This window comes from Protomyctophum bolini (genome assembly GCF_963924005.1).
Source record: "Protomyctophum bolini genome assembly, chromosome: 9".
Taxonomy (NCBI): Eukaryota; Metazoa; Chordata; class Actinopteri; order Myctophiformes; family Myctophidae; genus Protomyctophum; species Protomyctophum bolini.
Window position 1 is genome coordinate 27,364,298 of NC_137870.1, and position 23,856 is coordinate 27,388,153.

The window sequence follows — 23,856 nt, forward strand, 5'->3', positions numbered from 1 at the left end:
GAAATGAGTGTATCCATCTTTCCTTCAAGTTTGACTCCCAAATGTAAGTTGGTTTTAACACCTCACACCTGATTATGCCATTATGCCCTTGATAAGGGTCCTAGGGGTGTCCAGCTAAATGATTGACAGTTAGGAACCAAAGACTTTACAGTGTAGAGATTGGGGTCGCACAGGGGGAAAAAAACATCCTATTCCATGCTCCATGCATATAGTGGGGGTCCTTGGACTGAATCAGTGCTTTAGCCCGATCAGGCCAGGAGGTGAAGAGGAAAAAATGCCGAAATCATTGATTTGGCCATTGCCTTGCCTAACCCCTGTGGAGAGTGAGCGCAAGATGTTCTTTAGATGAGATTGAAACCAGATCATCCTTGTTCACGCCAGCTCACACAGTACCCATCGCTTGCGTGGGACTTTAAGTTTGACAAGTGACTGAAAGCACCGCCCCACTTTAGTCTGGCCCAGTATCACCCTGCTGTCACTCAGCATTCATACCAACGCAGTATAGGCCTTGTAGTGGGCAAGGAAAACAGCATGTTGGTCCAACTCTGCTCCACATCCTTCTCATGTTCAGTTCCTCTGAGAAGACTGCTCCTTTGTCATGGGGTATAGAAACCAGATCCACATATTGCACTCTTGGCTAAAAAACAGACATCATTCTCACCCCAGCTACTAGAAAATTCAACTACAGTCGTTTTGCATCAATTAATTATTCACTCGAATGACATCATCCACGGTCCGACGGGTGGTTTGCTGCACAGTGTTCTTGGCCGGTGTCACCCGACCCCTCAGGTGTTCTTGTTAATGCGTGGCCATGCTGAGTGGAAAAAGGCCCGCTGAACAATGCTGGCTTTTCTGTCACACTTTGTTGAAGTGGAGGGATAGATATTATTATGAAGTAAAGGGTTACCTTCCAGTTTCCGAAAGCTCTCTCGGTTTTCTCTCTCTCTCTCTCTCTCTCTCTCTCTCTCTCTCTCTCTCCAGGGTTTCCATCCCTCCTGTCTTGTATTTGGAGTATGTGACCTTTTGCAACTTTTCCCTGTCCGACGTCCAAAGGCTTGTGTTTGGTTTTCAATTTAGGCTAATTATTCTCCTTAGTACGACGGTGGCTGCCTGCCAAGAACGAACAGATTTACAAGCTAACAACACAACGCGTTGCGACGTGTTGTTAGCTTGTAAATCAGTTAATTTTGGCAAGCCATGCACCCCGCAAGATGAAGCATAAATTATGTCGCATCTCCCGGGGGTTTCTCTTGTGCTTTGCGGGGCAACTGCGAGAAAACGTCCACTACTCCGGTATTCCGGAATTTCTCCAACATGTCGGCAAACACAGCAGGCACCATCGGTCTCGAAGGGCCGGCGGGAGTTGCGCCAGAGTGAAAAGCCATGTCAAGGTCAGAGTTTCCATGTGCAGCGGTGGTTCAGCGGTGGTTCATGACAACGACCGTCCGTCCAGCTAAGCAAACCTAATGTGTGAGTCAAGACAGACCTGTTTGTGTGTGTGAGCTGAGTCAGCTGACACACTGTAAAACAGCAGTACTCCAACAAAGCCCTGCTTGTTTAAACTGACAGGCCTGGGGTTCAACAACTTTAACAGAAACACCCTCCCTGGCTGCCATAGATCTCCCGTTCTGCAATCAACAGACGCAGGTCACACCGGTGAAGGGACTTGTGTCCTCCTCAGTCGATCCCCTCCCTTGACGCAGAAACACCACAAGAGTTCCAGGAGTTAGTAGTACTATAGAGTATAGCCGTATGGAGCCAGCCGTGTGGTGGTGACTTGGACGATGATGCCCAAATGCCGTTTAACTACTAATGTTCCCTTTTAAACATAGTGTGTGTCTTGTCCAAGGCCAATAAGGCTGTGTGTGTGTGTGTGTGTGTGTGTGTGTGTGTGTGTGTGTGTGTGTGTGTGTGTGTGTGTGCCATGTGCTGCAGACAGACAGACAGACAGAGCTTGTCATGCACGTGTAAGCACAGGTGGGCCAGCGGTGATGGATAGCCAAGCTAAACATGACACACGCTGTCTGTCAGCACTCTTCCAACTCACATTCACATTATTGCACACACACAGACATACACACACACACACACACACACACACACACACACACACACACTGGTGCACGCACGTGCGGTACGAAGTCTTTACATATGGGTGTCGTGCGTCAAAAACAACCAATCTATGACCTCACAACATTCTGTGTCGCGAATCACGATGTGCTGCAGTGTGCTTGTAGATCAGCTATTTTCGGTGCACGATATGGCGTGCAAACCAAGTGTACAATATATTGGGCGTAATGCTATCACGGACTTACACACAGACAAACCGCAGGCGTGCAGGCACACACACACACACACACACACACACACACACACACACACATGCTCACACACACACACACACACACACACACACACACACGGACAGGCCTGTGTGTTCATCTCTCAAATAGCACACTGCCAGAGATACATTCCAGCACATGCTGATCTTCAGTCTCCCTGGGGAGATGAGATGAGAGCACAACCTTCTCCAGTTGAGAGAGAAGAAAAGACACATTTTGGAGCTCAACTTTCTGCCTTTTGGGTGTCTAACTTTTGACAGTATTCGATCATGGTCAATTTGTTCAGCGCACACACACAAATGCACAAATGCGCGCACACACACACACACACACACACACACACACACACACACACACACACACACACACACACACACACACACACACACACACACACACACACACACACACACACACACACACACACACACATCTCATAATGAATTGTTTCAATTCATGGAACATTGGAGGGGGGGAAGGGGGGGGGGGGACTAGATCAATCTGATTTATTATACAAGTCGTGGAGGTTGTTATTACTTAGGCGTCTGTCCGGGAATGGTTGAGCAATCAAGGAGAACCGGGAGTCAGTCGAACGGCCGGGCTATTTACATATTGCAGATCTACAAGCACACGATGCGTCGACGTGTTGTGGGCTTGTAGATGTTTTCTGGAAACTTTGGCAACACAAATCTTGTATGGGGGGGGGGGGGGGGGTCCCTGGCAAAAATATTTTCAGGAGGTCCGCGGACAAATACACATCCATTTGGGGATCCCTGACATAAAAACGTTTTAGAACCACTAGTTTAAACAACATTTAGGAAACAAGCCTAAATAAAGCAACTGCACTTTAGAAACTAGCCCAAAAACTACAATATTTTCAAGCTACTTTACAGGCCAAACTCACTTATAATAAGCACTAAGCAGACATGGCAACTGCCGGCAGGTTTTGCCAAGGTCCTTTGCCCACATTTGTTTCGACTAGGTCATGAAACTCTGCACTTTAATTCGTCTCCCCCTTCCCCTCCCCTCCTCTCATTCTCCCGGTGCATTCCTCCTTAGCATCAGCGTCTCACACTGTGGACAGCTGGACCCTGTCCAGGCTCTCTCACTCGTCTCTCATCTCCAGCCACTCTTTCTTCATGCCTAGCCTCATTCATCTGGTTTCCCGTGCTCAGACATTTTTACCACCAGGTTATTTTTTTATTTTTTTGGTTTTCATTTCACAGTAAGCGTTGCCAGTGTTGATGAAAAGCAAGTTGCCTGCATGGTGCTGGACTGGAGAGTGGAGACTGGACTAGCTTTGGCTGATGATGTCCTGTATGTTGGATTTTGACTTGCATGAGGAACACTGATTACTCCAACATGTTTTCTTGCTTTGAATTTAGGCTCCTCCACACAGCTTCTCCGAAGAACAGGTGCGCACATTTTGCAGAGCATGAGAAGATAGTGCAGGGCCTCGTCATATACTGAAGGCATGTATCCTCTGGATGTCCTCTCAGTTTAGTATGGAGGATAGGGTTTGGATTAGGATTATGGTTGTGGGGTTTGGATTCGAGTTAGGCTTTGGTTTAAGGGAATATACTGTAGGGCTACGGAAACATACTGTAGGTATACTATTGTTGCGCGTTATATAGCGGAATATTCGCTTCAGCGATTCACTATGGGAGCGCTCCCTCTGAGCAACCACGGTTACTGCGTAACCTCCAGTTTTTGCATAACCCGCCGTCCCGTCCCGCCACTAGCCCGCACAAACCTGCCCCGCAAATCAATATATTAATCAACAACCCGCCCGTCCCGCGGCCCGGAAAAACAAAAAAAACAAACAGCTTTTCAACAGCAAGTTCAGGTGCTTTCGAGAGAGAGAGGGGAGGAGGCACCTTTATTTTTCTTTTACATTTCTACCCAGATTTTGGAATATCTCATTTTAAACACTAGGAAATGACCCAACCCGCCTGCCCTGCAGCCCAAATTACTGGTTATCAAAGTAAAATGAGCAGTTGCTTGCTTTGCCGCTATTAATATTAAGTATTGCATCATTCGCATGCATAATCGCTTTATTGCCTAGAATTATACAACAGGTCGTTTCAAGGAAACAATCTGATTGGTTGAAACAGCCTTCTAGCCGTGGTTCAAACGCGCACCACTTCACACCTAATCAAAACAAAGAATTCAGCTGCTCTGTTCTCCCAGAGCGCAGCAAACTCGGTGGCTATAGGCTAGCTAGTTTCTTGGGAAATTTGTGGTCATAGTGACTACATATGTCATTAAAAAATATGTTTTTTCAGCGATTTTCTTAGTGTTGTACAATTCATTAATGCACACCTGCGATGCTTAAGTGACTGACTGAGACTGAGAGAGAGAGAGAGAGAGAGAGAGAGAGAGAGATATGACGGTCCCTCGAATGAACATACATGACATGACATAGGCCTATCTGTTTTCGGAACGGTTCACTCGTTTGGGTTATGTGTGCACTGCAGCAGTGTAGCTCTCCACTCGAAATGAATGAATGTCATGTTCAGTTCGATTGTGTATACTTCGAAGTTCGACTTCGTTGCGCGGCGGCGTTACCACACACCCAAAATAGTAGCTCTACAAGCTCACAGCACGTCCCCTGCGACGCATTGTGACTGTGAGCTTGTAGATCCTATAATTCTGTGTGTGCTCACTTTCCACGCCGGCCCACGCATCACTAGTAGTAGTAGGTAGCCTCTGACAATAGTGAATTACGGTAGGAGTCCGTTCACCCAATGAATTGAAAGACCAGACATTTTTGTCATAAAAAGCTATTTTAACCAAATCAAACCGGAAAACAGGGGTCCTTGGGGTGACTTTTGCTGGGAACCCCATGCAGCAAAAGTCGTTAATATAGGGTGGCTATATTCAAAAATAGCAGATATGCAAGCTCTTATAGCGCAATATGCTTAATAATTACAGCTTCACAGTGATGGTAATATAAGCCTTTGACTATACAGTTGTATATGTTTCAGGACAGCTCAATCAAGGCTCACATTGAGTTAAATTAAGTTCCTACTTTTTCCTTTCATCTGTTCCCCTCAGGGGCCTCCACAGCGAATCATCTGCCTCCATCTCACCCTGTCCTCTGCCTCCTTTCTTTCACAGCAACTAACTTCATGTTCTCTTTCACTACATCCATAAATCTCCTCTTCAAAGTCAAAGTCGTAGGATAGTCACACACGTTACCGCAGTGAAATTTGTTCTCCGCATTTGACCCATCTCTTGGAGTGGTGAGCCACAGCGTGCGACGCGCTCGGGAATCATTAGTGCCAAGCAGGGAGGCATTGGGTCCCATTTTTACAGTCTTTGGTATGACCCGGCCGGGGATCGAACCTCCGACCTCCCAGTTTCAGGGCGGACTGTCTTTCGTCTTCCTCTAGGCCTCCTGCCTGGCAGTTCCAACTTCCAACCTCAGCATCCTTCTACCGATATACTCACTATCCCTCCTCTGTACGTCCAAACTATCTCAGTCTGGCCTCTCTGGCTTTATCTCCAAAACACCTAACATGCGCTGTCCCTCTGATGTACTTGTTCCTGATTCTATCCATCCTTGGTTCAAACGCGCACCACTTCACACCTAATCAAAACAAAGAATTCAGCTGCTCTGTTTTCCCAGAGCGCAGCAAACTTGGTGGCTATAGGCTAGCTAGTTTCTTGGGAAATTATTGTTTGTTGTGTTGAACGAATAATGATTTCAAGGATATAATTCATTTTAATACATTTATAAATGTTTCAATACATAATCTATATATCATTAAAAGAGTTTGTAATTATTTTCTGTTCATGTCAGAAAATATTTTAAAGTTTGTAGAAAGAACTGAGTCAAAACATGAGTGGACTCATTTGAAGATGGAGATAGATGGGTGTTAAGAATTCAGCTTCTTAACAAAAGACACACTGGTGTTTAAAAAAAATTATTCGAGGAAAACAGTGAAATCAACTGGGCCTGAGGGAGTGCATTTGTGGCATCAAGAGGCCACAGTGGTGTGCACCTATTGGTGGTTGGACTGACATGCACAAGGACACTTAAGTCAAATACACACGTATGCAACACGACATAATTTGCACTTTATGAAAGTAGCACAATGGAAATGGCTTTCTTGCGTTATCCTTTTGATAATAGTGTGACAATGTATCGAGTATATCAATACTAAGTAGGCTACTTGTGTCTTGTATTTAGCACTTTTAAGATAAAAATTAAGAAGAGGGGTTTAATTACTTTTCCATTCCATATCTATCGCTATAGGTCTACTGATAAATGTGTGTATTCTCTGTGTTCATGTCAAGGTATGGGTTTTGTCCATACTGTATGTTCAAATAGGAATGTAAAGAATGCAGAGGGTCAGACCAAAGTGTGAGCCGCTACGAGCAGCTGTGAACAGGATGTATGTGTGCTGTGATGACATAATGCATGGATCATCTACTGTTACACCGGACATTTTGACATGTAGAAATAAATATCGCACAGGTTATAAACTACATGTATAAGAGTTATTACATGGGATGGAGGTTCTAGGGATGCTGAAGAAAAGCGGTTCACTCCTTGACTTGCACAGTCTTTCCTGCATCACTCTTTTTTTATTGGGTCTGGGGGTTTTTGTGTTTTTTTGTCTGTCCGTCGTCCGTTTGTCCATCTTCTGGACTTCTTGTCAGTAAAGTAGAAATCCAAGCTGGGATATTATATAATAGATTAATATGTCTACTCTGTCGAGTGGAAACCTCATATTATGTCCAAAAGTGTCACCTTTCAGGATTCAAATTCAAAAGTAGCAGATCTACAAGCTCAAAAAGTGCGGGTTCGTGGCGCGTGTTGAGCTTGCAGATCTGCTACTTTTGATGCTTTAGTGTGACGCTGTTAGTATGATCGATCAAGTAGGGCTTTAATTAGAATTAGAATTAGTTAGAATATGGAGATAGGAGGTTTCTGCCCGACAGCGACAATATGTGTATCGTTACCATGTGGGGTGGATGGGAAGGACGGGGGTTTCCTTCTTCTCCTTGTGGAGATGTTGATGAAGTGCCAATCTCTGATGCTACTGCAGCCATTGCAGATCAGACCAGCATGTGGTCTTTGAGAATCACAGAGAGGGAACTGCTCTCTCTAGTGTTCACAACATGGAACAGCCACCACACAACAGGATCCAATGGCTGGGATCTGCTGCTCTGTGCTTTTTAATGCTAATTTTATAGTGTTTATTGTAGTGCGATGGTGTCACTTGTTGACAAGAACTAATCTACAAACTAAGGATGTGTCGTACTGCGACGCGTTGTTAGCTTCAGATCAATTCTTATAGCATAAATTAAACTAGCAAAAGTTGTATTATCTTAAATATAATGGTGTCTATGTTTTACCATATATGTGGTGCTGTTCATAGAGTGGATGTGGAAATTAAATAATATTTATATTTCCTTTCCTATGACATGCATGCATTGCTCTGCTGTAACGGCAGAATTGAATTGGGGTGGGCATGTTGGGTCTGTCTGGATTTTAGTTTTTTGTGTTTTGGCTTAAATTATATACTTAGTACCTAGTATCTGAAGTTAATAAGACAGACAGCACAGATGCTACTAACATGATCTGTCCTACAAAACCATGGAAAGAGTCTGTGGCAAGGTAACAGGCACCATGACATTTCTTCTTGGACTTGTGTAAAGGAAATAATATAGGCTAAAGTAATAGAATAATATAAATCTGTACTATATACAGTACATGACATGATATTTATTTACGTAACTAATTATTGAAGTGCAGACAAATGGAATGCATGGTCGCAGTCATGGTATTAAAGTAAACATACAGGAGACAGTGTTGTGTGCTTGTGGCCTGTCGCTGAGCCTGTTGGTTGAGCACCAGATGCTGCAGTCAGTGGTGTTTGCCAGACAGTAACAGGGTGACTGGAGTTCTTGAGGTGGTGCATCATGGTTGGCAGGCAGCGCAGTATAGTCCAGTCACAGTGTTGTTGCTGTTTTGACCATGAAGCCTTGTGGTTGGGCAGGCGGTGCACCTTCTCCGTACCAGCAATCAATCACTCACAACTGCTCCACACACAGTAGTAGGAACAGAACAGAGGACTTGCTTCTTGCCTCATTGTACACTCAGGTGTACAGTTAATTACCTCTGCTAAGGAGGTCATGTTTTCATTTCTCTGCTTGTCTGTCTGTCTGTCTGTCTGACGTCCGTCCGTCCGTCCGCTGTCTTTACTAAACTGCACAACACGGGACCTGGGCCTAAGAGAAACAGAGGTGGGGAGATAGTTTGATCTCATGAAAAAGTGATTAACTGCTTACACCATTTTAGCTATCACTGAGTGTATTCTTTGAGGCACACATATGGGTATTTCGGGGCGTGTCCGAATCTGCCATTGCTTCATGGGCTGAAAACGACACAGCATTGGAATTGCATTAGGGAACGTACACATGGTTACATTTTATCGTTTTTTTTCCTTTTCGTCATAGTGCAAAATATGGTGAAGTATTGTAGTGCAAGTGATTGCAACAACCGCCGATGCAGTGAAAAATGAAATCGGGACCATCACATATTCTAAACATTATGCGATTCTGCCAATAATCATATTCTTTGAGACACACATCCAAGTTTTTGCGCAGTCAAACAAAGAATCATGTGACATTGATTCCCTTCCCCTATTCGCTCATTCTAGGACATGATGTATGTGTAGTCAGAATAATTAGGATAATGCATTGTTTTATTGTTCACATAGCAAGTTTATAGTGTGTGGGTGATTTATTATTATTATTTTCATACAAGCTCGCACCCAACGTTTTTCAGTTTTAAAATTATCATAATAGATTGTCAAATAGGCTATACTGTACAAAGTGCATATGTAAGTAAGCATTACCGAACCGTGTGGCCCATCGGCGGGAAGGACTCAAGGAGCATATCTCTGTAGCGTGAGGCAGCTTGATGTATTAGTACATTAATATGACACTAGTATATCGTAGGGACATGCCCTGCGTCCAAACCTTGATGCTGTGTGCCATGCAGGGAGACATTCGGTCCCATTTTGTATTGTCTTTGGTATTTTGGGGATCGAACCCTCACCCCCCCAATCTCAGTTCGGACATTCTAACCACAAGGCCACTGAGCTTGTCCATGTCACGGTTTGCAGGAGACAAAAGCAGAACAGTTTTCAAATTAACTTATTTATTAAGCCAAATAAGTTTAACAACAAAAAGTAGGGAATGCAAGAAGTAAATCCAGTAGTCTAAAAAATGCAATACTTCAAGAAGCAATAATGGAAAAACTCAGTCCAAAGGCTTACACCTATACAAAACACAAAATCACAAAATACCTTTTAGAATCCCAAAATAAGTCCAAGGCAGAACACAGGAACAAGGATGTAGGCTATGTACTGACAGTGTGTTTGTGGAATGAGTCCAGTTTTATAAGGAGCAGGGTGATTGCAGAAGTGTTCTCAGGTGTGGAATGGGCATGGTACTGTTGGGCTGAAGAGGGGGTGGAAACAGGTGTGTGACAAGGACTGAGAGAGGGAATGGAGAGTGGGAGTGGCTGATGTGGAGACATGGTCTGTAGAGTGACAGACCATGACAGTCCAAGTGAGACACATTTAGAAGATATCAAACATGTATGTAAATGCAGCAGCAATGAAGTGTATTCATAGTAATAATGTACATAAAGTGTATGTAATACATATTCTATATCTCATTTATTATGTCTCCCTCTTTCATTCTCCATCCAGGTTATGGGAATTTGGGAGCAGGAGGTTATGGGGCCGGTGGTCTTGGGGCCGGTGGTCTTGGGGCCGGTGGTTTTGGGGCCGGTGGACTTGGGGCCGGTGGTCAAGGAGCAGGAAAAATTAAGCCTGGATACGGAGCCGGAGCAGGAGCAGGAGGTTATGGGGCCGGTGGTCTTGGTGCCGGAGGTCTTGGGGCCGGTGGTCTTGGGGCCGGTGGTTATGGGGCCGGTGGACTTGGGGCTGGTGGTTTTGGGCCCGGTGGACTTGGGGCCGGGGGTCAAGGAGCAGGAAAAATTAAGCCTGGATACGGAGCCGGAGCCGGAGCAGGAGGTTGGTGCCACCGACATACAATGAACGTCTGTCTAGTTGTGTGATGCACGTCTGTCTAGTTGTGTGATGTGTGATGTCATCCAACCCTCCCAGAGACCAATCACTCTTTCCAACTACGACAGAATTCATAAAACATTAACGATCTATCTTTTTTTCTATGTTTAATATATTTTTTACCCGTCCATTTAGATTTAGAAGTGCCCCACCCCCCAAAAAAAAGTAAAGTTATTGATTTTTCCATACCAAACTACTGTAGCAGATGTACCTGTATGAAGTGACGCACTGTGAGCTTGTACTGTATATCTGCTATTTTTGAGAAGTACTGTTCTAAAGCACTGTTTAGTTTCATCAGAGTTTTCTGAAACAACAAATTGAAACAACAAATTGACACAAATGCAAATGTGTTATGTTGCTCTTATTTTGTGGCAGCTTGCTGTATGAGGCTGGTTACTTCTCAACAGTCTATCAGCTAATATCTCCACCTACTGCAGTCTCTGGCTGGCAGCCTTTAGCATAGCAGAAAAATATACCTACAGTACATTAAATATACCTAGTTCAAATTAAAATTTAAGGCTCCTCCTTGTTTATACCGGCATTAACATAATCATATTCTATAAAATAGAATATATATAAGTTGATATATTTTGATTTGGCATTTATAAAGGAATTCCTTTCTAAAAGGAATGCATGTAATTCCCATCACTACCTTTTGGTTGACAGGAACCCCTTTACGCGTTTTTACCTTTCAAGACGGGAACCCATTTTTGGGTTGTATGTACAGTATAGCATGTGTTGTTAATATATATTTATTAATGGCAAAAATGTAATCTTTATCCGAAATTGCAAAGAAAGATGCCAAGTGTCTCATGAGAAAAGCCTGTAGCACTTGCCGTTGCACTTGCCCACTTAGATAGCATGTTTTATAGAATTGGTCAAACTTTAAGAGGATGGCCCCTTGAGATGCAGCATCTGGTTTTAGAGGGGGTCCTACACGAGATGCAGCATCTGGTTTTAGAGGGGGTCCTACACGAGATGCAGCATCTGGTTTTAGAGGGGGTCCTACACGAGATGCAGCATCTGGTTTTAGAGGGGGTCCTACACGAGATGCAGCATCTGGATTTAGAGGGGGTCCTACACGAGATGCAGCATCTGGATTTAGAGGGGGTCCTACACGAGATGCAGCATCTGGTTTTAGAGGGGGTCCTACACGAGATGCAGCATCTGGTTTTAGAGGGGGTCCTACACGAGATGCAGCATCTGGTTTTAGAGGGGGTCCTACACGAGATGCAGCATCTGGTTTTAGAGGGGGTCCTACACATATGTACAATCCCTGAATACAGGGAAGTCCTGAAACGGCCAAGAGAGGTAATACATTTGAGCAGAAGATTATTCCATGCAGGAAAATGGAGCTTTGCAGTGGAATGACTTGCATCCAGCTTCAGAAAATATTGTTTTGAGAACAGTAAAGTAGGTAAAAGTAGGGATGTTGTGTATGTATATGGGAATTATACATGCACTTATATATAGTTCCAGAGACCTGACCTCCTATAGTTTATATAGCTTCATGTATAGATTATTATTATTATTATTATTATTATTATTATTATTATTATTATTATTATTTACCTATGATCCTAGATTACTACAGTATCTGCATTTGATGTATTACCTCGTCGTGTTTACCCTGCTCACTGTAAATCGCTCTTTATTGAAGGTGCTTACAATCCATACCGAGGATATGGTGGAGGTGCTGGTGGCTTCTTCCCTGGAGCTGGAGCTGGAGCTGGTGGTGGAGTTGGAGCTGGACAGAAGCCTGCTAAATCAGGTAGGTCACTGGTCCCAAAAGAGAAATTTGGTGTCTCCCTGGGACCCAAACTAGTCAAAAGTAGTCTGCCGAACTACTGTACGAGTTCACAGTAGTGAACAGTTTATTTATATGTGGAAGATCTTTTAAAATTGTACTTTATGTAGGAACCCGGAAAACTTTACTTGTGCGTTACAGTACATGATAGCACAACCAGGAGAGTCCTATTGAGAAGATCCTGTAGTGCTGGTCATGGGAAGCAATAAATACAGATTACAACATGAAATCAAAACTAATCAAAAACACAAATTACACGTTCTCTACAAACTGTAGTAGGCCTACAGTAAAGCAGCTGCAGACCTCAGTGTTTTAGCATCTGAAGTAAACTTTAATGTCTTTCTGGGGCTGAGTCCAGGACCATTCATTCATTGTTAGGATTTCAAAACAGATTACATCACTGCTGTTGGGCAGAAACCTCCTATCTCCATATTCTAACGTTTTGTGTTTTTTCATAAATTAACGCCATAAATGAATGCCATATACTGTACTTCATAATACTACATCGACACTCAGCAAAAGTAGCAGATCCAGAGCTTGTAGATCTGCTACTTTTTATGCTTTTGAATTTGAATCCTGAAATGTTTTGGACATGGGTTTTCCACCCGACGGAGACTATAGTAAACATTACCATTCATTGTTAGCATTTCAAAACCGATTAAATTCAACTTTTCTGGAGGCAATTTTACTTGTTTATTTTGTGTTATGGCCGAAGATATTTGTTTTCTAATTTAAAATGATAATAATCGGCTTGAGGTGCTGTTGACGCTAATAAATCGATTTAAATAAGACCCAACATGTCATAATATTGGCATGGAAGAATAAGGAATTACTATTATTATTATCAATGTGTCCTGCTGCACATTCATAGTGATTCTTGCCTCCCTCAGGCTACGGTTATGGTGTGCCAGGAGGTGGACTTCAGCCAGGTCTTGGTGAGTGATCAGGAGGGGTTCTGTAAAGAACATAGCCAGGTCTTGGTGAGTGATCAGGAGGTTCTGCAAAGAACATAGCCCAAGATTTAGACTCTCCTAGACGTATTTATCCATTCTGATCGATAAATATGTCTACGAGAGTCTAAATCTTGGGCTACAAAGAACCCATGATTTGATTTGTTTTGATCTTATTCAACGTCATACAGGAAAAACAAGTTGCATGATTGCATCATGTTCATCGAGGAAACGTCAAGGATACAAACACAAGAAAGTATTTGGACTTAGATGTGTAAATGTGTAAATGAATTTAACTTAGATGTGTAAATGTGTAAATGAATTTGACAATTCAACATTACTCATATAGGCTATTCATGAGCATTGCCACCGCCGATGGGAATTGTTGTTTTCCCCTTGTCAATCATGTTAACTGCCTTCAACTGAAGAGCAACATGGAAACAATATGCGCTTAAATTATTGAATTTAAGCCAGTCAATTCATGTTCCTTGTTTAACCGGTGGTTATCAAGAAATTCTTTATTAGAATGGCATAACTGTTTGTGCCAGTGATTTAATGTCAATCACATGACTCTTCTATCAAGACTTTTTCGCTGGATTGTTTTTAACCTATCCCTATTCTCAAATATTCCCCCACATTTTTGTTTTTCCCCAATTATGTACAAATGAGTGAGGAGTATGTAGCTGTGTGCTGAACAAATCATTCATGGGGGCTGATGTTTGTTCTGTTCACTGAAGCCCACTGTCGGTCTGTTGACAGGATGGAACAGGGTGCTGAATCTGACGCTAAGCATTCTAAGCCGTTTATAATGTACATCTGTATGGTTGAAGTTTATGAGGAGGCCAAGAATGAATGTCTCACATCAATGCCGGTATGAAGAACAGCAGTTACTTGGCAAATAGATTCATATTTTCATCGTGTACCTGCAAGCCTCGGGGAGCCTGAGTAAAACATATCCATCAAAGGCCATCAAAGCGTATACTACTAGAGTATGTGAACATGATTTATCTTAGATTTATAGGCTGGTTGATTAATCCATCCAAAGTCCATTGTGGCAGCAAAGGACGCAGGGTGGAAAAGAGACTGACGTTGCACTTAAGTATTGCCTGGCAAATCGTGAGAATTCACTCGCCAAAATGAGTCCATTCTTGTGTAATCTCGAGCCTCTATTTTTTACTCTTTTCAAGATGTTCAAAACAACAACCCATTCCATTGGCGAACGAAAAAACCCCACACAGATAAAGACATAACACTCTCCATTCTATTGCCAACACCCCCCCCCCCCCCACACACACACACACACACGCGTGCACGCGCAAGTGCGTGCACACACACACACACACACACACACACACACACACACACACACACACACACACACACGTTCACACACACACACCAGCTCTCACAGACCACATATTTAAAGGCAGTGCGCAGTGTCTGTTTCAGCAAAAAAGAATGGGACTTACGATAGAAAGTGAAGGTTAAACAAATTAATGAATGTGTTTTATCCTGCTGCCAAGCTCTCCTAGCGAGAGTGAGACTGACAGCCTATTTCCTGCGCTGTGGTTAGCCAAAGAAGTGAAGCATTTGATGAGGTTAAGGTTAATGCCATGTCTACTGGCTCTAGCTCCTCGTGTGATTAATAGTGGGGGCCATGTTGCTTTTGATCAGGAGGGATGATGACGGGCCTCCCTGGCCTCATAGCGCTGGTCAGTCTGAGTGATCTGGCCCTGCATAGTGAGCCAACCTTTCTGCTGGACTTACAGTGGCATGGAGCCCTCTAGTGGCGTGCGGAAACTGCAGGCACTTGGTAGATTCTGTGTGTTATTATCGATTCATTAATTATTTCAGGAGAGATTATGGAATGGCAATCTAGGCATGGGGAATGTGAGCGTGTACTACAGTATACAGAAATGACAGATGAGAAAGACAATTAATTAATACATTATAAAAGTACAATTCTTATAGATTTGTCCAGTTCTGCTGACATTGTAGCAACAATAATAATAAACATAAATATAAAAAAGTGCCTTTCCCGTAAATCACCGTGATTTGGATTAATCCCCCCGCCATGAACGTAGAATTACAGGAATTTTGAAATTTGTTTTTTTTTATGTTTTTTTCGTGGCTTTCGCCTTTATTTTATATTTTTTTATAGAGGGACAGACTATAGGCTGACAGGAAAATGGGGAGAGAGATTGGGGGTTGACATGCAGCAAAGACCGTCAGGATCAAGAGTCGAACCCGCGGCACACTGCCAGACTTGGACTACTGGCCAAGGTGCCTGGACCGCTGAGTGTAATGCTATACCGTAATGCTAACGCATAATACACATCTCCAATGCCTTGTCCCAGATGGCATTTCTGGTCAAAACAAGGTTTTTCCAGGGCAGATTGCCGACGCTGAAATGGTCATGGGCATCCGTTCTCATCGTCCAGTGAGAGATCAACATCCTTTCGAGTCAACACACAAACTATTATGTCAACATAACATCCGGTCGCTGCGTTTTTGGGGGGAATTCTGGCAATATAATAATAATTCTTGAATGAATCGTGGCAGATCAAGGGTTAAAAAATGAATAGTTATTCAAGGTGCTTCACACAGGGCTGTGGAAGGTTTCAGAACAATATGATTCACATTAAATATCGTTCATTGAGCCACTTCAGCTCATAATTTACCATTTACCATTTATTGCAATGATATTGCATTTATAGTTTGGCAGTGTGGCTCTGCTCATGTCATTATGTCAAATGTGCTGTGACCTCATCACATTCAAGTTTTTAGCCCAAGGAGTTAGTTTTCATGCAAAACTAATGAATAACGCCTAATTTGACATGTCACATGCTGCTACTTAAAGCATAATTTAAATTTGAAATGTTTGCCTTGCATGTAGGTTTTCAATGGTACCCCAACGTTCAACTCCTGAATTTACCATGATCCAAAATGTATATGATAATCAATTTTTATTATGTTATTTGGATGACCTTAAAAAACCATTGCAATTTCTTTTGGGTCAAATCTTAATGGTTCATGCAGGTGTTGGCACCGGCGGTACGGTGCTGGGAGCAGGGGGAGGACCTGGGGGGGCAGGGACCGGAGCTGCACTACCCGCTGGAGGTGACGCACACACACACGCACACACGCACGCACGCACGCACGCACGCACGCACACACACACACAAACAAACACACAAACACACACACACACACACACACACACACACACACACACACACACACACACACACACACACACACACACAAATTGAAGCTTTATTTGAATGAATATAGTGTTATTCTTCACAAGCTGCAGCCGTGTAAAGTAACTACAGTATAAGTACATATACTCAAGTAGGCCTACTGTACTTAAGTACACTTTTGAGATACGTTTACTTTACTGGAGTACGTTAAATTGTCTATACTTTTGCTTCTACTCCACTACATTTAATTGAAAACTGTAAAGTAACTAACAGATAATTATTATTACAAAACATACATACATGAATAAATTAACCACTTCAGCCCTATATACATTTTAGCCATTTGAAAAGCTGATCTACAAGCTATAGCGTACTGTATACTGTACATTTGAAAACTTGTAATGGGACATTACATAATGAGTATATTTCTACTTTTGGTACTTTTAACTACATTTTGATACCAATCATCTTGTACTTTTACTCAAGTAAAGTAGTTTTGAATTCCGGACTTTTACTTAAACAGCGTATTTCTATATTGCAGTACCTCTATCAGTCAGGATGAGGTACACATTGCTTTTAAAAACACATTTGGGTCTCAACCTTGGTGAGTTAAATAAATGACTTCCTTGTTTCCAGTTCCTGTCATCCCTCAGACCGGCATTGCGGGCGGAGCCCTCGCCGCGGCCATTGCTGCTAAGAAAGCTGCGAAAGGAGTGCCAGGTTTGTGTTGTAACTAAGTAATAATAATGCTGCATTCACATGGGATCAGGCAGACGGCAAACCGGAAGTCATTTTAGTGGAAGGGAGCAGGACGGTAAACGAAACAACCAGACAGAACCGGCGACGGTGATAGCATCAATGTTCAAATATTTAATCTTTTTACCATTCCGTGCCATTAGTGCCAGGTTAGTGTAGTAACTAAGTAATAATTACACTGCAAAAGGAGTGCCAGATTGGTGTAGAAACTAAGTAATAATCAGTATGGACTCTGAAGGAAACTCTGTCACACCACTGTCAACATAATCTCGTGTGGCCAGACTGTTGCCTCCCACCATTTTCCAAGTATTCGTTTTGCGCGAAAAACCTTCGGCTAAAAACGGCCATAGCCGTCATCACAAAAGTGGATATTGCCAAATTTAGCCCAAGCTGTGTTTTTCGTGAAAAACTAATGCTTGGAATGGGTTCAGAATCATGAAAACCCCCAACTTTGACACATCACATGCTACTTAATAATAAAATTTAGAAAATTTTGCCTTATTATTGGTTGTTAATGGTACCCCAACTTTCAGCAGCTGTCAAAATTTGGTGGCTGAATAGTGGGATATGTTAGTATAGACACCTTTATAAACACATTGGTGAAGAGATTTCTTGGTAAGAAATGTATGCCCAGATTGTATTAATATCCCCTAGGAGCACGGAAGCTCTGATCATGAGCAAGCTATAAAGCGGAAATGAAGCCTCCTCCCCACTTCCGTTTCGCCTTTACAGTCGCACAAATGTATCCTAATATAATTTGATGCATATATAGCTTGCTGCTTAGCAGAAATGGATATAAAAAAATCAATGTAAATTTTCGTGAACGGAAATGCCAGCTTCCTTATTCGTATTTCATTCGGAGATTGTGGAATAGTTTTGTAAGCAAGACAAATGTCAACTCAACTGTGTTGTTACAGGTGTAGGCATTCCTGGACTCTACCAAGGTGGTGTCGTTCCAGGACAAGGTGTGTCTTCCATCCTCACTCCATTGTTTTAAGTAATGGCTGCTTGTCAGTCTGTCTGGGTACTGTTGGTTGAACAGCAGCTGTGTGCGTTTCATGTTCACTCCAGGGTTTGGTGGCCGCGGTGTTCTTCCTGGGGTTGCTGTTGGTAACGGCCTCAATCCTAAATCCTGTAAGTTCCATAATGTGATTTAGGTGAATTTTGTCTTGGTGTTTTTGGGGTCTATGTTTTGTTCTATTTCTTTCCCCATCACCTTTATTTTACCATGAGTACCATGAGTACTTCTTTTTACAAGGGAATACTTCTGACCAAGACAGCAGCATGCAAAGTGTACAAAGTGATTTATGTACGTTCAGCAACAGGATGTGTGGTCATTCTGGGCTTTTGTAGTCCTTTAAGATCCTCCATGCCTGGCCCTGGCCGGCTTAGTGGTCCAGGCACCTAGGCTGGTAATCCAGCCTGGGTTTGAGTCACGATCCCGACGACCTTTGCTGCGTGTCTTCCCCCCGATCTCTCTCCCCGTGTCCTGTCAACTTACTGTATATCTATCAATGAAGGCAAAAAGCTAAAAAAAAAAGATCTTTAAGAAGATACTCAGTTAGCCTAGTTGGTTTGACATGACTCATATCAAGATGAGGATGTAAAAAACATTATAAGCACTTTCACCAAATACTTCGAGGTTAGAGGAATAACGTACCTACCTATATTGTCCATGTGATGAAATGTTGAAAACACTAATAGGTTTAGGAGTCAGTAGAGAACACAAATAATAAGTCAGTTCATGATGCACGATGGCCTTATAAAGAACGATTTAGAATTGTTTTTTACTTTTTAGGCTCAAAAGGGTCTTGCACCTGGCCCTGTCTCCTATAACCCTCCCCGTCCCCTTCGGGTCTCAGCTAGGGCCCAGATCACCTTGTAACAAAGGACGTTTGCTGTCCAAGCTCCTAAACTCCTGAAAACATTAATGTTCAGAAAGGCCTTCCTGTACTGTAAACCACTCTTTATGTGTTATAGTAGGCATATCTCCCTGGTATTGGTCTTCCTTAGACAACTGTGTGTGTGTGTGTGTGTGTGTGTGTGTGTGTGTGTGTGTGTGTGTGTGTGCGTGTGCGTGTGCGTGTGTGTGTGTGTGCGTGTGTGCGTGTGTTCCACAGTACCAGGCGGGGGGCAGGGAGGACAGGGAGGACCAGGTGCAGGTAAGTGCAGGATGATTACTGTTGTATAACAACACATTGCATTCTTATATTTGCGGGCACTTAACCACCTGAACAATAGCGTCCTTATTCTGCCCAGTATAGAGCCCTGGGGGACCCCGACCCAGTATAGAGCCCTGGGGGACCCCGACCCAGTATAGAGCCCTGGGGGACCCAGACCCAGTATAGAGCCCTGGGGGACCCAGACCCAGTATAGAGCCCTGGGGGACCCCAGTCAGTATAGAGCCCTGGGGGACCCAGTATAGAGCCCTGGGGGACCCAGTATAGAGCCCTGGGGGACCCAGACCCAGTATAGAGCCCTGGGGGACCCAGACCCAGTATAGAGCCCTGGGGGACCCCAGTCAGTATAGAGCCCTGGGGGACCCAGTATAGAGCCCTGGGGGACCCCGACCCAGTATAGAGCCCTGGGGGACCCAGTATAGAGCCCTGGGGGACCCAGACCCAGTATAGAGCCCTGGGGGACCCAGACCCAGTATAGAGCCCTGGGGGACCCCGACCCAGTATAGAGCCCTGGGGGACCCAGACCCAGTATAGAGCCCTGGGGGACCCCAGTCAGTATAGAGCCCTGGGGGACCCAGACCCAGTATAGAGCCCTGGGGGACCCAGACCCAGTATAGAGCCCTGGGGGACCCCAGTCAGTATAGAGCCCTGGGGGACCCCGACCCAGTATAGAGCCCTGGGGGACCCAGACCCAGTATAGAGCCCTGGGGGACCCAGACCCAGTATAGAGCCCTGGGGGACCCAGACCCAGTATAGAGCCCTGGGGGACCCAGACCCAGTATAGAGCCCTGGGGGACCCAGTATAGAGCCCTGGGGGACCCCGACCCAGTATAGAGCCCTGGGGGACCCAGTATAGAGCCCTGGGGGACCCAGACCCAGTATAGAGCCCTGGGGGACCCAGTATAGAGCCCTGGGGGACCCAGACCCAGTATAGAGCCCTGGGGGACCCAGACCCAGTATAGAGCCCTGGGGGACCCAGACCCAGTATAGAGCCCTGGGGGACCCAGACCCAGTATAGAGCCCTGGGGGACCCCGGTCAATGACGTACCGGTAGAGTTTAAGACACAGGACTGAAATGCAATGATTCTATGATACATTTGTAATGCAGGAGGGCGTGGAGGATATGGTGGTTCAATGCAACCAGGAGTGTTTCATGGATATCCACTGTTATCACCTAAACTACAAGGTACCGTACAGTATAAGAACCATCTCAAGTCAACCACAGTCCATAGTGAATGTTGCATCTACTCTACGCACTGTACTGTATGTCTATGGTTTGTTTCCTATTGACCAGTGTTTAGTTTCACCTGTTCACTGATGTTGAACGTGACAGCTTTGTTTCCCTCCAGTGCACACAGTGTCTTACTATCCTTATGGCTTCATCAATGGGCGATTCATTGGGTATCTCCCTAAGGTTATGTATGGTAGGATGGCCTCAAAATCAGAACAATATCTCTTGGCTGCTTTGTAGAATATTTAGACATGCAGTAGTTTGCTATTAAACCTTTGATTTGTACTTTTATGTAATAAGCTTCCCATGACGCCTTCTCCCTTCAGGGTGCCACATACCATTAGTTGTACTGTCCTACTGTCCTGGCTCGTGGATGGCCAGCGAAAACAGAATCTTCCATTTATTGATCAATAAAGTACCATAAAAATGCATGGTTCTTGCAGGGAATGGTGCCATTGGATACTATACATCCTTAAAAGAACAGATCCTCAAGTTAACAACATATCGCAATGCAACACGTTGTTCACTTGAAGATCTCTTCTTTCCAGTGAGCGACACCATCGTATGATGGTAATAAAATTACGCTTTAGTGCTCTTATTTGGCGTCCATAGCTGAGTGGGTAGACCGGTAGAGACTAGAGGTTGTCTGGTCATCAAAGTCACCTGATGGTCTCTCTGCCCACCAGGTACACGTATATGCGTTGAGTAAGAGACCTCCTAGCAGCGCTAGGCCTGCCTTCTTCTTCATTTTATTTTATCCCACGATTTTGTAACCCATTTTTTCACCGTCTGCCAATTGCCTAAACTGTAATCCTGGGCACTACTCTCCCTCTGCCAACCTGGGGAGAGCCCCGAACTGAGCTCATGCTTCATTCAATGTACAGTAGGAGAAGTGAGCAGGCCGCTTCTTATCACCTGACAGGGGGGAGTTTCCCTGGTAGGACGTAGCGCGTGGAAGGAACACATTATTCCAACCAGTTCCTTTCCCCTTCATCAGGCGCCCCAGCTGACCAGGCAGTGTAGACCAGGATTATTCCCTGCCTTCTTATACTTTAGCTCTGAATTGGTGAATTAGTACGTTACATAATACTTCCAATATTCCCAGATCATGACTGTTAGATGTGTAGAACATCCAAACATACGTATAATAAACATAAACGATTATTTCTATCTTTGCAAACTAACACATTTAAGGAAGAACTTCTCAGTCTATAGGCTTGACTGTAGATGAAAGACTTGACATTTAATCTAATTTGATGCACAGCAAATTCAAGCACCCTCAAATGTTAAAAACTAATCCTGCTCTAGCAAAGACCTACTGTACTTGACTCAAATCATGGCCCTTATTTGAACTCACTAAACGCTTTAATGTGTTAACATTTACTGCTGAATGTAATTGCGTACAATTATGTGGTTTCATCATGTCTGAAAGAATTCTGGACCAGAAATTTGCTTTTGAGCAATCGGGTAATCAACTTAAATTGATGTCCATCAAAGCAATTATTGTAACTGAAATATGGACAGTTTGCCAGATAATTGTTGCCTAATAGTCATACTGTATATTATGATATGACTTGTTTAAAAAATAACATGAATCTATGGATGAATGAGCCTGTTAATTATTCTGTTTCATCACTTCCCCTACAGGAGCCTATGGACAAAAGCCTGGCGGTGGCAAACTTCCCTTCGGTATAGAAACCTTTTCCTACCTTTACTGACCACCAGAATAATAAACTAAATAAATAAATATCACACACTAGACTAGAGAGAGAGAGAGAGAGAGAGAGAGAGAGAATGGACAGAAGACAGACTTAAATATTTGCAATGCAAAGAGATGCCTTAACCACTTGAACCATTCAGCATCCATATTCTAGGGGGAACATTAGACAATAATAACAGACCTTACCTCAGCTATTTTTTCTGAAGAGATTTGTTGGTGTAGAGCAGTGGTTTTCAACCAGTGGTCCAGAAGGCAGCTGGTCCCCTAAATGATGGAGAGTTGGTAACCAAATTGACGTCATTTCACTCCATTATTCCGTCTGAAAGTCCTCTAGCTGCTTTCTGAGATGGGTCATGGCCAAAGTGGGACTATTTGGCACTTGGTTCACTTCATACTGCCACTGGATTATTCCGATCCCGATTGGGCCGGGCTGCTGGTAAGATTTTCAACCGAGAAAACCCTGCCTTCCTGAAAATGTGACTACCGATGACATCATCAGTGGTAAATTCAAGCAAAATGTGGCTTTTTACTATGGCAGCATGGCTCTGCTGGAGAGCTATAAGAGGGTCGTTCACGGTGTCTGCCTGCCTGTCTGTCTGTGTGTGTCTTGACTCCTGAGGTAATTTCGCTAACCGCTGGACTAGTCGGCGACAGATTTCTTGTCAGTAGGCCAGTAGGCCTCAGAAGTAGACGTGTTTTATTGTCATAAGAACAGTGACTTCTATGTCAGTGTGCTTACTGTGCTAACGTTCCAGGAAGAGAAAGGCTGTAATTTCCATTAGCTTGGAGCGCCCACCAGTTATGTCATTGGTAGGCAGATTTCTAAACTGTCCACAGCCCACCGAGCGAGTAGACAGAAATGGTGCCATCTTATGAGGATTAGTGAAGTACAATTATATGACAAAAAAGAATGCTGCAATGATCCAGAACGCCACAACATCACGTCGGGTTTACAACCATCCAAAAAGTATCCCCTATTTTCCGCTCTCTTCATTGCTGCCCGTACCCAGTCCAAAACACTGATGCTGGCCTACAAACCCTTCCCACTCGTCTCCACCACGCCGTGTGTCCGTCCGTTTGTCCATCTGTCCGTCTGTGTGTCCGGCCGTCCGTTTGTCCATCTGTCCGTCTGTGTGTCCGTCCGTCTGTGAACAGCTAATCTCCGGCACCGTTAACCCAGTCGATGCCAAATTTTGCACACACACTCCCTGGATGCCAACGATGAACCTCTGCCCCCGAATTTACAGAACGGCCTGTTATAGCGCCACCAGGAGGCCAACTTTTGAAAAACACATTTATTTATATTACTCCTCCAGATTCTGTCCAAAAATCCCGCAAATCGTTATCTCTATAGTCATGTGTTCAAGATGGATCTGTCCGATATTTAATATTCCATCCTAATTGGCTAACAGTGGCAAGTTTGCAAGATTGGCCCTTTTGGAACAAAAAGCCTCAAATCATGAACGCAGTGTGCAATTTACGTGAAATCTTTCACAGACTTTCCTACTAGGCTGAGGAATATATCCCACCCTTTTCACATTGGCCTGTTTTAG

At 43.8% G+C, this 23,856-nt stretch overlaps 1 protein-coding gene across 1 annotated transcript in view; it reads left to right on the forward strand.

Annotated features, from left to right (window-relative positions):
• The window catches only part of LOC308321803 (uncharacterized protein), a 110,588-nt gene that overhangs the window by 48,537 nt on the left and 38,195 nt on the right, over positions 1–23,856 (forward strand). Inside the window, exons 6-15 of the mRNA XM_080772893.1 lie at positions 10,076–10,402; positions 12,117–12,227; positions 13,154–13,198; positions 16,253–16,333; positions 17,053–17,136; positions 18,090–18,137; positions 18,244–18,306; positions 19,293–19,334; positions 20,461–20,538; positions 22,231–22,272. Coding sequence (XP_080629019.1) covers positions 10,076–10,402; positions 12,117–12,227; positions 13,154–13,198; positions 16,253–16,333; positions 17,053–17,136; positions 18,090–18,137; positions 18,244–18,306; positions 19,293–19,334; positions 20,461–20,538; positions 22,231–22,272 — 921 coding nt within the window. The remainder of the gene's footprint in view (positions 1–10,075; positions 10,403–12,116; positions 12,228–13,153; positions 13,199–16,252; positions 16,334–17,052; positions 17,137–18,089; positions 18,138–18,243; positions 18,307–19,292; positions 19,335–20,460; positions 20,539–22,230; positions 22,273–23,856) is intronic.